Source organism: Seriola lalandi, unplaced genomic scaffold (genome assembly GCF_002814215.2).
Source record: "Seriola lalandi dorsalis isolate HSWRI2012SDOR001 ecotype SW California unplaced genomic scaffold, Sedor1 jcf7180002053896, whole genome shotgun sequence".
NCBI classification, from domain to species: Eukaryota; Metazoa; Chordata; class Actinopteri; order Carangiformes; family Carangidae; genus Seriola; species Seriola lalandi.
The window spans coordinates 63445-76206 of record NW_019524449.1 but is presented as its reverse complement, the minus strand read 5'-3'; the positions used below and the strand labels follow the sequence as shown (position 1 = coordinate 76206).

The following is a 12762-nucleotide window of genomic DNA, read 5'->3' as shown; positions in this document are numbered from 1 at the left end:
GGGGGGGGGGGGGGGGGGGGTGGCTGCTTTCTGCACTGATGGGTGGCCATATGTCCCCTGCTACAAGTGTGAACACCATTTAAAACCCAACGTGTTATTCACATCTTTCCCTAATTACTTCACAGAACGTACAAGAGAGCCTCAGCTGAACCCTGCAGGCTATACACACACACACACACACACACACACACGCGCGCGCACACACAGACACACACACTATATATCCTTAGCATCAGTAACTCCTTCAGTTGGTTGAGTCGATGGATTAGCGATGAAGTATAAGAAGGATTAAATGATGGGAATTCCTTCCCATCCAGCTGATTCGTGTGTGTGTGTGTGTGTGTGTGCGTGTGTGTGTGTGTGCGCGTGTGTGCGCGTGTGTGCGCGTGTGCGCGCGTGTGCGTGCGTGTGCGTGTTCCTTCTCCTCCTTCAGAGATGCCAGCCCTGATGGCCCTGAGGAAGCGAGCCCAGGGGGAGAAACCCCTTGCTGGTGCCAAGGTGGTGGGCTGCACCCACATCACGGCCCAGACTGCTGTGAGTAGGAATACACAAAACACAAACTCCTTCACACCCTAAACAGTGTTAATACAGTGTCACATCAGCAGCTGCAATAAAAAGTCGATCGTAACCCTCCCCTCTCTTCTCTTTCCTCAGGTACTGATGGAGACTCTGTCAGCTTTGGGGGCTCAGTGCAGATGGGCAGCCTGCAACATCTACTCCACCCAGAATGAAGTGGCAGCTGCTCTGGCAGAGGGAGGTGAGAGTCCTGGGACTTCCTGTGTGTGACACCTGCACTTTTCCTCTCTCCTGTCTCTAAAATATTCAAACTCTCTTTCACTCACTCCCCACCTCGGGCCTGATCTCTTTGTCTCACATTTACCGGCTTCTGTACATGAAAGGCTTCCTTTGTCTTTCTAGGTTTCAGCGTATTTGCATGGAAGGGCGAGTCAGAGGACGACTTCTGGTGGTGCATCGATCGCTGTGTCAACGTGGAGGGCTGGCAACCCAACATGGTAGCACACCTACATTCTGAATAAAGCCTACTGAAGCATTTCTTTTTTTTCTCCATCCTACAGTTCTCATTGATGCATACATCTGCTATTTTTTACCAGATAATAGATTTTACACAAGCCTTGGTTACCTGCCACTGTGGGTAGAATCGGGATCGGGCACAGCACACGGTTGAGATTAATGTTTAAAAATGGTGCCTTTTTATTTTTTGAACCATAACATTTCTTAGACATTCAGGACTGAACCACAGAAATAAGTTATTTAAATATTTTTATGGAATAGATTAACTTTTTCTGGTAAAGAAAAAACACTTGAAGTGAAAACTGTTATTTCACCATGGAGCTTATCCACAAGTTTGAGATTTAGTTTCAAAGTTTAAGCAGCTTCTGTCTGTCTTTTTTTTCTTTTCTTTTTTTTTTTTTTTCTTGCCCAATATCCCCCCTCAATGTTTCTCTCTCTCTTCCACTCTGCTTGTCCCTGTCTCTGATTGCCTGTCAGATCTTGGATGATGGTGGAGACCTGACTCACTGGATTTATAAAAAATACCCCAACATGTTCAAGAAGATCAAGGGCATTGTGGAGGAGAGCGTCACCGGTGTGCACAGGTAGGACTTGGCAACAAACCTACGTGATGAAAATGTACTGCATCACAAGAGGACTATTGTAATTGCCTGTATTTGGGCCTTCCCCAGTCTTCTTAACTCACCTGCAGATGGTTCAAAATGCAACTTCAGGGATGTTGACTGGTACTAAACAGTGTGAGCGTATGACCTCAGTCAAAGCCTCTCTTCATTGGCTCCCTCTTCATTTTATTATCCAGTTTAAGACAAATCTTTGTTGTGAGTCCCACAGTCACGACTAAAACACGATTGTGGAGGAAGTTGCCATTATAAGTTAGATGTGTTACCTTTTTGACTCACTAATCTTCTATCTGTTGTGATGTCTAGAATTCGGTATTTGTACCTGGCTGTTTATTGTTGTTGTTGTGTTATTTCTTTTACTTTATGTATTAATATCCTTTTGTACAGCACTTTGGTCAGCTTAAGCTGTGTTTAAATGTGCTTTAGAAATAAACTTGACTTACATTCTCCTGAGTAATTCTTGTTGTAGAAGTCTTAATGACAAGTGATTTAATCTGCGGAGCATTGTAATATTTTAAACGAGAGACTGTGCAACTACATTTTCACACACTAACACACAGAGATACTTACAGTCTCATGCGGTTTCTGATGTGGTAACATCGCCATCTAGTGGTGAACAGCGTGCTGTGATTACACAACAATTCATTAATGAAACCTTGTGTTAATCAAATAGAATTTTAGCAAATAATCAATATAATCATTATAATAAATGAAAATAAATACAAATATATGATAGATAAAAGATAAAAACCAATCCCCTCTTAAAACTGAAATAAAAAATAATTCTCTTGCTTAATGTCTATCACTCTGCATTATCATAACTAAACGGGAAGAAAATCAACTACAGGTTTTTATATAATGTTCTGTCACAAATTTTGCATCTGTTTTTAATATTTAATTTTTTCTGTGTGTGTGTGTGTGTGTGTGTGTGTGTTTTTTTTTATGTGTAGGTTGTACCAGCTGTCTAAGGCAGGGAAGCTGTGTGTCCCAGCCATGAACGTCAATGACTCTGTGACCAAGCAGAAGTTTGACAACCTCTACTGCTGCAGGGAGTCCATCTTGGACGGGTATGAAACATTCTCCTGCTCCTGTTTAGCCTCAGTAACACAAAATGATAGTTGTTTTTACATTTATTGTTTCAGGGCAATTACGCCCGCCTCCTCCTCTCTGTTCCACACAGTCTGAATAAATATCAGGCTGCCAGTGAGGTAATTGTGTTTGTGTCCTTAGCCTGAAGAGAACCACTGATGTCATGTTTGGAGGCAAACAGGTGGTGGTGTGTGGATATGGAGAGGTAAGGCTCACACAAGCTCATACAGAGTGTTAAAATGTTAGAGCCATGTCTTCTCCATAAAATATATCAAGTGAAATCACATTAACGCTATAATAAATCCAATATCTAGCTGTAGATGAGCTGTGAAGAGGGAATGTTTGGAATTTTTAGGTGGAAAACGACAAACAATGAACTGATTATCAAAATAGCTGCTGATTAGGTTTCCGTTGCTTGACATCTTGATTAATCAACTAATCAGTGCAGCTTTAGATTATTTGTACCTCTACCAGAGAGCATAGTTTGCTGTCCTCTCCCTGGTCCTGGTCTATATGTATAAATGTTCAAATAAATAAGCATTAAAAACCAGACACCACTTGTAGTTGAATTGTTGTGGCAAATTTCATGGACGCTTCACACAACAATAAATAACAGCCATACGTTGTTAGGATGGATTCTTTTAAATCAAAGTCCAAAGGTTGGCAGTGTGACTTGCTTTACCAGAGGTTTGATTTGTTGGAACAGATCTGACACACACTCGAGACTCAATTTTCAACCCACAAAGAGCTCTACTCTCTATCCACTGACCTACACAACACGAGCCTTGACGGTTTCAGCATGTGACATGATGTTATGCTGTCTCATTTGATTACTGAGATGTGTTTATTGTACTGTGTGTTAACATCCCACCCTCGTCTTCCTCAGGTTGGAAAAGGCTGCTGTGCTGCCCTGAAAGCAATGGGCTCCATCGTCTACGTCACAGAGATCGACCCTATCTGTGCCTTGCAGGCCTGGTGAGACTCCGCTTATCTATTTTCTTCCTCTTATCTCACCGCTGGTGTCGCCGATGCATTAGTCTAACGTGTCTTTATTGTCTCTTCTCTGGATGGCAGCATGGACGGCTTCAGGCTGGTGAAGCTGAATGAAGTCATCAGACAAGTGGACATCGTCATCACCTGCACAGGTTTGGTTCAGCCTCCAGTCTTTGTCTCCGCAGTGTAACCTTTGGATTGCTGACTAATTGCCTCACCGCAGCTGTACAGGGATTTATCCTGTTGGCTTCTGTGCTGGGACATAGTCCACAATCAACAGTGCAGAAATAAATTCTGTTAATAAACGGAGAATACCAACTTTGATTATGTGCATTAGGAAGTTGCGAGACATAAAACACTGAGTCGTACTATTCTGTCACTGTTGGTTGAGGGGGGCTGGACAGATATATTCAGTCAATGTCATCAGTCCGCAGCAGAACAAGTTCTCAGCTCAGCAGCCAGGGACTTGTCCCGAACACTTATTTGGAGCAGAGAATTACTTGTCTCTCTGCTTCATTACCTCAGGCTGCTGGCAGTCCTGAAACTGTGGCCTGGCTTTAGGGTGAAAACGTAGTTGATCAGGGAAAGATAATAAGAGACTAATGAGGTAGACACATGGTTTGTGTGCAAAATTTTGCTAATAAAGTTACAAAGTGCGGTGAAATAAATACAACCGGACAAGCATTTGCTGTAATAAGGTCATGTGCTGTTAACTCTATTAAGGTCAACTCATTAGAGCCTTTGCAATAAAACGGAGAGAGCTCGCTGGACCCTTAGTAAATGAATAATACTGCTGTAGTGAAATCAATTATCAGTTGATTGATAATCATTACTATAATGTTGAAGTCCCACTATTATTCTGCAATTAGATAAATCATATAATGGTAAAATTGTCATGTCATGTTTGATGTGGATTAGTATTGTCAATAACATTAGCCTTACATTTTTATACACCTTTTTAAGCCAGATCCGCATCATTAGCATGTTTCCTGTGTGCAAACATGCATCTGGAGGTCCATATATAGACAGATAAAGAGGTGGTAGTGTGGTTTGTCATAGAATTCCTTTAGTTTGAATCAAAACGTCGGATAGAAAACGTCCTTTTAGAGACTCATGAAATCAAACTAGAGTACATTTTCAGACTGAATTAACTAAGCCTAAGTACGGAGGGTAGAAATAATGAAATCAATAAAGACTCCATTAGTTTTCCAGGAATAGAGAGAGAGAGTTTTTAATGCCGAAGGGAAGGTGCAGTGTTACCGCAGCTTTACATAAATTACAGAAACAATGACGTACGTATAAAACAAATGCAATCAATGGATACATGGATACAGAGTCGGCTCACAGTTCTGGCTGTGAACTGGCTTCATTGTCTGCCTGCTGGCATTAACAAATATAGCTTCAACCATGACAATTTTGCCTTTTCCCTTTTTTCCCCCCTCCCTCCATCAGGCAATAAGAACGTGGTGGTGAGAGAGTACCTGGACCGCATGAAGAACGGCTGCATCGTCTGCAACATGGGACACTCCAACACTGAGATCGATGTGGTCAGTTACTACACATTTGTATTTATTTAAACTTTTGACTGACACTTACAATAATATATTAAATAGTACGAGTTCCGCTGTTTGAGGTCAACGAGCAAAGACAGATGTAACGGAACGAGATCAAAGCGTAACTTGTCACTACAGAAACAACAGCGCTGCAGCTCCCATTAACATGATTGACAGCATGTTGAACATCCTCCTGTCTCTAAAGCCTGACCTTGGGCAGTGATTGTTCAATGTTGTCATGGTAACTGACAGCTTAGCTCGAGTCAGTGGGGTTGTAGTGAAAGGCCTGATCCATAAGTGGCTATAGTGGTCAGAATTAGGCTAGTAGCCTCACAACATACAGATGAGCAGTTTTAACTATTGACATTTCACCTTAATGAAGGTCCTGATGCAGCTGTTTGATGTCGAGACACAAGCTTAGTTGTGAAGTAAACTAACAAACGGGTTGAATTATATTAATATTATAGGCTTTTAACATATGTCCTCATAGAGTGAGTGCAGCATTAAAATACAATAAAATCACATAAATGAAGGGCAGGTGATGCTAAGGAACAAAGAACAGGGTTGTGGTGCTCTGACTGTATTTCCTTTCACATGAAACAGTCAGACAGAAATGCTCGGAATAGAAAAAATACCAGAGGAATGGAAAACAGTACTCGGAATGAGTGTTGGATGAAGGAAGTTGTTCAGACATGAGAGGAAGTTGTGACTCGTTTCTCAAAGTACCTCAGCCCTGGAAAAGACGGAGCCTACTTAGTCAATTTTTAGCCCGCAATGAAACGATGGCTGACAGTTCATCCGAACAGAAAGGAGAAGTAGAAGAAGAAGGGGGGGGGGAAAACAATTCCAAAAGCAAATAATTGTTGATGATGTGTTGTTGTGCTCACCCTGTAGGCGAGCCTGCGGACCCCTGAGCTGACCTGGGAGAGGGTGCGCTCTCAGGTGGACCACGTCATCTGGCCAGATGGCAAGAGGATAGTGCTGCTGGCTGAGGTACACACACACACACACACACACACACACACACACACAGACACACTTAACCAGGAAAAGAGCAAATCAATAGAACAACTTTATTGTTCCAAGTTGAGACTATTGTTTAGACTTTGAGTTAAACCCCCATCACATTTAATAAACATCTCACTGAACTCCATTAGCAAATCTAGTCAACAAATTAGGGTGTAGAAAATGTGAGGGCATATAGATACACAACCCTGTATAGACCCATACTAGAAAAAGGCTCGGCGTGTGTGTGTGTGTGTGTGTGTGTGTGTGTGTGTGTGTGTGTGTATTCCAAGCCGTGACAGAATGAGAGCAGTCTGACGGGACCAGACAACCTGCTGGCCCGTCTCTGCCTGTGTCTCTGCCGCTGTTTGATCTGCAGCAGGTTTCAACCACATTAGACCTGCTCCTCCACCCTCACCTCCCCTCCCTCCCTCCAGATCACACTCCCAGTTCCTCACAGCTCTCATCCAAAATAGAGTTTTGTTCCAAAAATGCAAAAAAAATGATTATTTAAAGGTTAAATCATTCATGAATCTGAGATACAGAGAATCTGGAAGAGCTGCTTTTCATTAAAGGTTAAGAATAATTTTAATTTTGAAATAGTGAAATGAGGAGCAATTTTTTGTTCATTCCTCTTTTCATAACTTTGCTTCACAATGTAATACTATACACTCATGCATTTATTTATGCAAACTGATGAGCTGTACTCGGCAGGGAGAGAGAGAGAGAAACTTTTTCTACAATTAAATACATGGGAAGGAGTGATGGAGGAGGAGCAGGAGTGATGGGACAAATTAAAGTTTTCATCCTGCAACATCAACAATACAGCCTGCTCCTGTTAGTATAAGATGATGCGCCACAGTAACTCACACCAAGGTGGAGGGAAAATACAAAATGGCCCGAGGTCAGATGTAAGATTTAAAAATTTTTTAAAGTTAATCACATGTCATGTAATCCCTCTGCAAATGCTCTGATTTGCCGGTTTGATATCAGTTGTACACAGCTGCCTGTCAGATGGGTTGATTAATCCCTCTTTCTTATTTTTTCATCATGTCCGATTTCACATCGTCACACAAGGTTAAGCACCCCTGGGTGTTTTTGCCTTGCGTGCTCCAACCTTGTATTGCTTTCTCTTCCTCTCCAGGGTCGCCTGCTGAACCTCAGCTGTTCCACTGTGCCCACTTTTGTTCTGTCCATCACTGCCACTACCCAGGTAAAACAGAGCATTAGTTTCTGTCTTATTTACATTCTTGTACATGACTGGTTTTGTTTTGTAGTTTATGTCTGTCTTGTTTATGTGTATGTGTGTGTGTGTGTGTGTGAGTAACACTTGTATGTGTTTGTGCCCAGGCTCTGGCTCTGATAGAGCTGTACAATGCCCCAGAGGGACGCTACAAGCAGGATGTTTACCTGCTGCCCAAAAAGATGGGTAAGATTTATTTTAGTTAAAATTGTATTCATGGAATAAAACTTGAAGAAAGACAACTTGTACTACTAGAATACAACAATACACCATGTAGAAGCATGAATCCCTGTTAGATAAGACAAACACAGTAAGCTACCAGGCCAGGGAGATGAACAATAAGCTGGTTTGGTTCTTAAGTAGCCACCAAGCAAGGAAGTGATTACAGGGAGTTTGTTTTTGCCCCAGCAGAGAGCCTGCAGGCATATTGCATTTATCTCTATAGACAACACAGTCGGTCTCATCTGTTCAGCCCAGAGTCGTCTCCCTGGATAGCAAATCATTCACAGTAGAATGAGTTGTATGTGTGTGTATGTGTACATGTGCGTGTGTGTGTGTGTGTGTGTGTGTGTGCGTGCGTGTGTGTGCGCGTGTGCGTGCGTGCGCGTGCGTGTGTGTGTGTGTGCGTGCGTACAGCCCACAGCATGTCTGCAGTGCTGGCCCATCACATTTCTTAGCTTTCCCTGTGCAGCGCGCATACATTGTAAAGACAAACAGACAAAAAAATTTAGGTCACCCTGCCAGTGACTGCTGCTGTTACCACGGCACACACACTGGCAGGAAGATGATGGAAGGAAAGAAAGAAAGAAAGAAAGGATGCAAAGAGAGGCTGAGATGAGGGAAGAAGGAAAGCAGAAAGATGAAGATGGAAGACAGTAGTGATTGCAGAGGAGAAAAGGAGATGGTAAATCCCAGAGCACCCCTTCAACTTTGCTTCCTCTTCCTCTCATTTGAATGATTAATCAGCCACGGATGCCTGGTGAATGTTAACATGTTCTTCCTCTCTCTCCGCCTCCAGATGAGTATGTGGCCAGCCTACATCTGCCTACATTCGATGCACATCTGACAGAGCTGACCGACGAGCAGGCCAAGTATCTGGGCTTGAACAAGAACGGGCCCTTTAAGCCAAACTACTATAGGTATGAAAACTCCTCAAGCTCACTTTGTTAGGATCGGCATTTAAGTGCTTTTAAGAGATCATCTTGTCATTTTTGTCTGCCGGGTGTATATAGCTGGAGTTCAGTCACATTTTACCAAGTCTGGAATAAAAATGTTTATCTCATGCTAGCCAAGATATTCAGTTTCCTATCATAGAGGACTAGGACGACCTGCAGAGATTCATATGAGAGGCTGCTTGTTTAAAACATGACTCAAAACAATGAATCGCTCATCAAACTTGCTGTCGACTATTCTGCTGTTGCTCAGTTAGTCAGCTAATCGTTTCAGCTCTAGTTTGATCTTCAACACTTTTAGTAACAAAGATTCAGCTGAAATCTGTAATCAGCTGTTGTCGGTTGAGAAGACAGACACACAGACAAACGGCTGTCGGTGGCAGCCGGATGAAATAAATCTGACGCATTGTGATTAGAGGTGATTATTTTTGTAATGAGTGAAAGTTAGACAGAGATTCCCCTCCTGTAATTGACATGATGCAGTCGGAGATCGTTTCACCAGAGAGGAGTCATCACTCTGTTGATCTTATTAAACTACAAAAACACTGTCCACTGTCGAGTGTCACTGTGGATTTTTGTCCACTTACTCGCAGGGTTTAACATCAGTTAGCTATAGTCAGGTGTCACTGAGCAAGATGCCAGCTCTCTTACCTGCTAGTTCATTGTCAAGGTAAAAACGATCACAAATTTTGTGGATTCAGTCAGAACCTAGAATGTACCTAGTCTTTTTTTTTTTGTGTAACTAGCTTTTAATAATGAAAAATGATCTCCTTATCTCTTTTGGATAATGTTGCATTAAGATTACATTGAAATGAACTGAAATATCATTGGGTTTTGTCAGTCATCAGTTTACAGTCATTACTTGCCGAGTCAGCCTCACATATACTTCTCATAAGAGAGTAGGGCCAGATTCATCGGTACAGAACTTTTCATTGAGGTGAACCACCCAAATGGTAGAAGACGTATGACCACATGCTGACTGAAACCACTCTGTCTTTGTCTCTAAGGTATTAAACCAGTGTTGGGGTTGGACTTTGACCAAATACCAATACTCCATGAATCGCACAGACTCACAGAGGGAGAGGAGGAGGATGAGGAAGACAGAACGGAGGACAGAAAAGTCAACACACCTGCTTTATATTCGGGGGGGGGGGCTGGCTCTGACTGAGCCCTGAAGGAGAAGGGGGTTTGCGGGGGGGTGGGGTGGATTTCCATGCGCATATGGCAGTTTTATTTATTCACGCTTGACGACAACAACAATAATAATAATAACATTAACTGTGTGGAGCTAGCATCCGCCACTAGCTAGCTCCCCTGCGTCTTCTCCTGGGAGATGCTTTGCTTCCCTCCCACTCGTCATCACACACACCACCATTATCTCGTTCTCTTTAGACGCTCACTTGTGTGTCGAGTTGTATGTAAACCCTCCATCCTCCCTTCCCATTGTCAGATCTTTTATTGTTTAACTATTAAAGATGAAATTATTGACGCTAAAAAGATATATACTATATAAAAAAAAAAAAAACTTGATTAAAAAAAAAAATCTGTGTGAATGAAGATGATCTTTGAAGATTTAGTGACGGACACTTTTTCCTGTCCTTTTTTGTTGTTGTTGTCTTTTCTTTTCTACTTGTGATTATGTTTTTGTTTTCTCTTGTGTAATATTTGCGAGGGCGGGGTTAGACCTACATGAGGAGGGATGGGGTTAGGCGGGATCTCAGGGTCCAATCATATCATGTCTTTTATTTGATTGTTTCATTGAAATTCACTGTCTGTTTTTAAACATTTTTTTATTATACGTTCTGTCCCTTTGGATCAGCCGTCGTAACTTTTTTTTTTTTTTTTTTTTTTTTTTTTTTAGTATGACTGGATGGTGGCCGGTTCTTCCCACCTGTCACTCAAACCCACAGTGAAACCATCTCATTAGCTGCTTCTTTCTCAGCTTCCAGCTGCTCACATGACGCCAGTGTTGAAGTCATGAAAAGTATTTCAAACTAGTGAGAGCTGACCTTTACAGTTTGTCTTTTCCTTTACCAAGAATGACTATACTGTATTAGAAGCATGGCAGGTTGTCAGAACATTACAAGGGGTATACTGTATATTTAGATATTTATATAGAAATTAAGATTTTTCTATCTTTTTCTCTCCTGCGCCATCTAATATCATAACTTTTGGAAAAAAAAAAAATCAACATGTCATAAAGATAAAGCAATTAAATGTTCTAATGATAAGTGTACAAAATTTAACCTAACTTAAACCTTCATTTTTAATACTGTGACAAAAAATGATTACAGAGATACCAAATGTGCAGCAGGTTGTTGCCAGTCCGGTACTTAGGCAGATTTCTTCAATCAGGTCCTCTGTGAAAAGTATGGTGCTGTCTAGATTTACTACACTGACCATACACAACACAACTCTTTGGTACTTACAGATAAAGTCAAGGGGTTCAGCTTACAAATCAAATCTGGGAGTAGGTTCCACCATGATTTACTTTCTCTCCATCCAAGAAACAAATTTGTGTGCATTTGCCTGTAAAGGGATTTTTTTTTTTTTTTCCCCCGTTAAAAAAAAAAAAAAAAAAAAAATCTCCAAACTTGGCACGTCAGGCCTGATTATATTTTAGTTTCTTCCTCCCCACACCTGAAAAGCTTTGATCCTTTCGCTATAATGAGCTGCACGGCTGTCCCCAGCTGACCTGACGGTGGAAATTAGAAAATCCTGACAGTCATTTCACCCGACAGGCCGGGTGCACCCTGCCGCTACCAGCTCTTAACTGCACCTGAACCAGTCAGAGTCTCTGTTAACCTGCTGGGAGACGCTGCCGGCTCAACTCTCACATAGTGGGATCAAATGCTTAAACACACATGCACAGAAGCTTATTATCCAGGTCTGAAAAAATTCACTCTGTATGGAAATGAATTTGGTCACTTTACATCAACAGGTGGAAATAGCACAAAAAGCTTTGTTTACCAATCAAATAAATACTGTTGCTATATTCAAGTAGCCTACAAATATGCTTACACATTATATACCATTTAGTTTTCGTGTGACATTATCAAAACCAAATTCTTTACAGGAATAGTTTGACATTCCAGGAGATACACTTATTTGCTTTCTTGTGAATTGAGAATATTGATACCACTCTCATGTTAGGTACACTAAATATTTATCATGCGCCAGTTAGCTTAGCTTAGCATGACGTTTGGAAATCGAGGGAAATTTCTCCCTGCCTCCAGTCTTTATGCTAAGCTCCGAAATATCAAACTATTCCTTTTTTAAATTTGGTAAAATAAATCAAATTCTAAAGAAACTGTAAAGGTGTGTAGGAACCTACTGCACACCCATAACACCGCCATGAAATGACAAGATCCAATACTGTGTCACAGCCCATATAACCTCAACGTCACGCTATTCCCTCCCAATGTCTGTGCGTTTTCTCTGTCTCCTTGTGCTGTTGAGAGTCCCCTCTTAAAGTAGTGTGACCTGTTGTCAGTGTAGTTCTTAAGCCTGTTGTCTTAAGTCTTAATTTTTTTCCCCCTTTTTGTAAGTGTGAATGTCTGTAAGAGTATATTACCTCTTGAAAGATGAGGTGATTATAGCTAGTGTGTGCGTGTGTGTGTGTGTGTGTGTGTGTATGTGTCTTTACATGTTTTTACACATCCTTTCTCGTAGGCCATGGTCGTTCATTAACAGCTGCCTCAGGATCCTAGCCTGTGCGTTAGGGGGAGAAACCTTTTTTGTTTTGTTTTGTCAGTTATGAGCTGACCAACACATGGGTGGGCGGGGGAAGACACCAGCATCATATATGTATATACATACTATATGCAGATATGACAACCTTTAAAAGTATAGGATGGTAAAAGAAGAATCAACTCCTGTATTTATTGTTGTAAATCCTCATACAGTGCAAACTGGCAAAATTCTCAAACATGTTTTAAGTTGTCTAATAAAGAAAAAAAAAACCCTATGTTTAAATATTGCAAGTGATAATAGTAGATGATGAGCAATAATAAAAAATTCTGTAATCTTAATGAATAAAGATATAAAAATTGTAA

The 12762-nt window shown here is 41.3% G+C and overlaps 1 protein-coding gene across 1 annotated transcript in view; it reads left to right on the top strand.

Annotated features, from left to right (window-relative positions):
• The window catches only part of ahcyl2b (adenosylhomocysteinase like 2b), a 43557-nt gene extending 30795 nt beyond the window's left edge, over positions 1-12762 (top strand). The window contains exons 4-17 of the mRNA XM_023402058.2: positions 434-534; positions 655-757; positions 919-1013; positions 1510-1616; positions 2603-2719; positions 2883-2946; positions 3628-3716; positions 3816-3886; positions 5187-5281; positions 6182-6280; positions 7437-7505; positions 7643-7721; positions 8554-8674; positions 9715-12762. Coding sequence (XP_023257826.1) covers positions 434-534; positions 655-757; positions 919-1013; positions 1510-1616; positions 2603-2719; positions 2883-2946; positions 3628-3716; positions 3816-3886; positions 5187-5281; positions 6182-6280; positions 7437-7505; positions 7643-7721; positions 8554-8674; positions 9715-9721 — 1217 coding nt within the window. The 3' untranslated portion in view covers positions 9722-12762. The remainder of the gene's footprint in view (positions 1-433; positions 535-654; positions 758-918; positions 1014-1509; positions 1617-2602; positions 2720-2882; positions 2947-3627; positions 3717-3815; positions 3887-5186; positions 5282-6181; positions 6281-7436; positions 7506-7642; positions 7722-8553; positions 8675-9714) is intronic.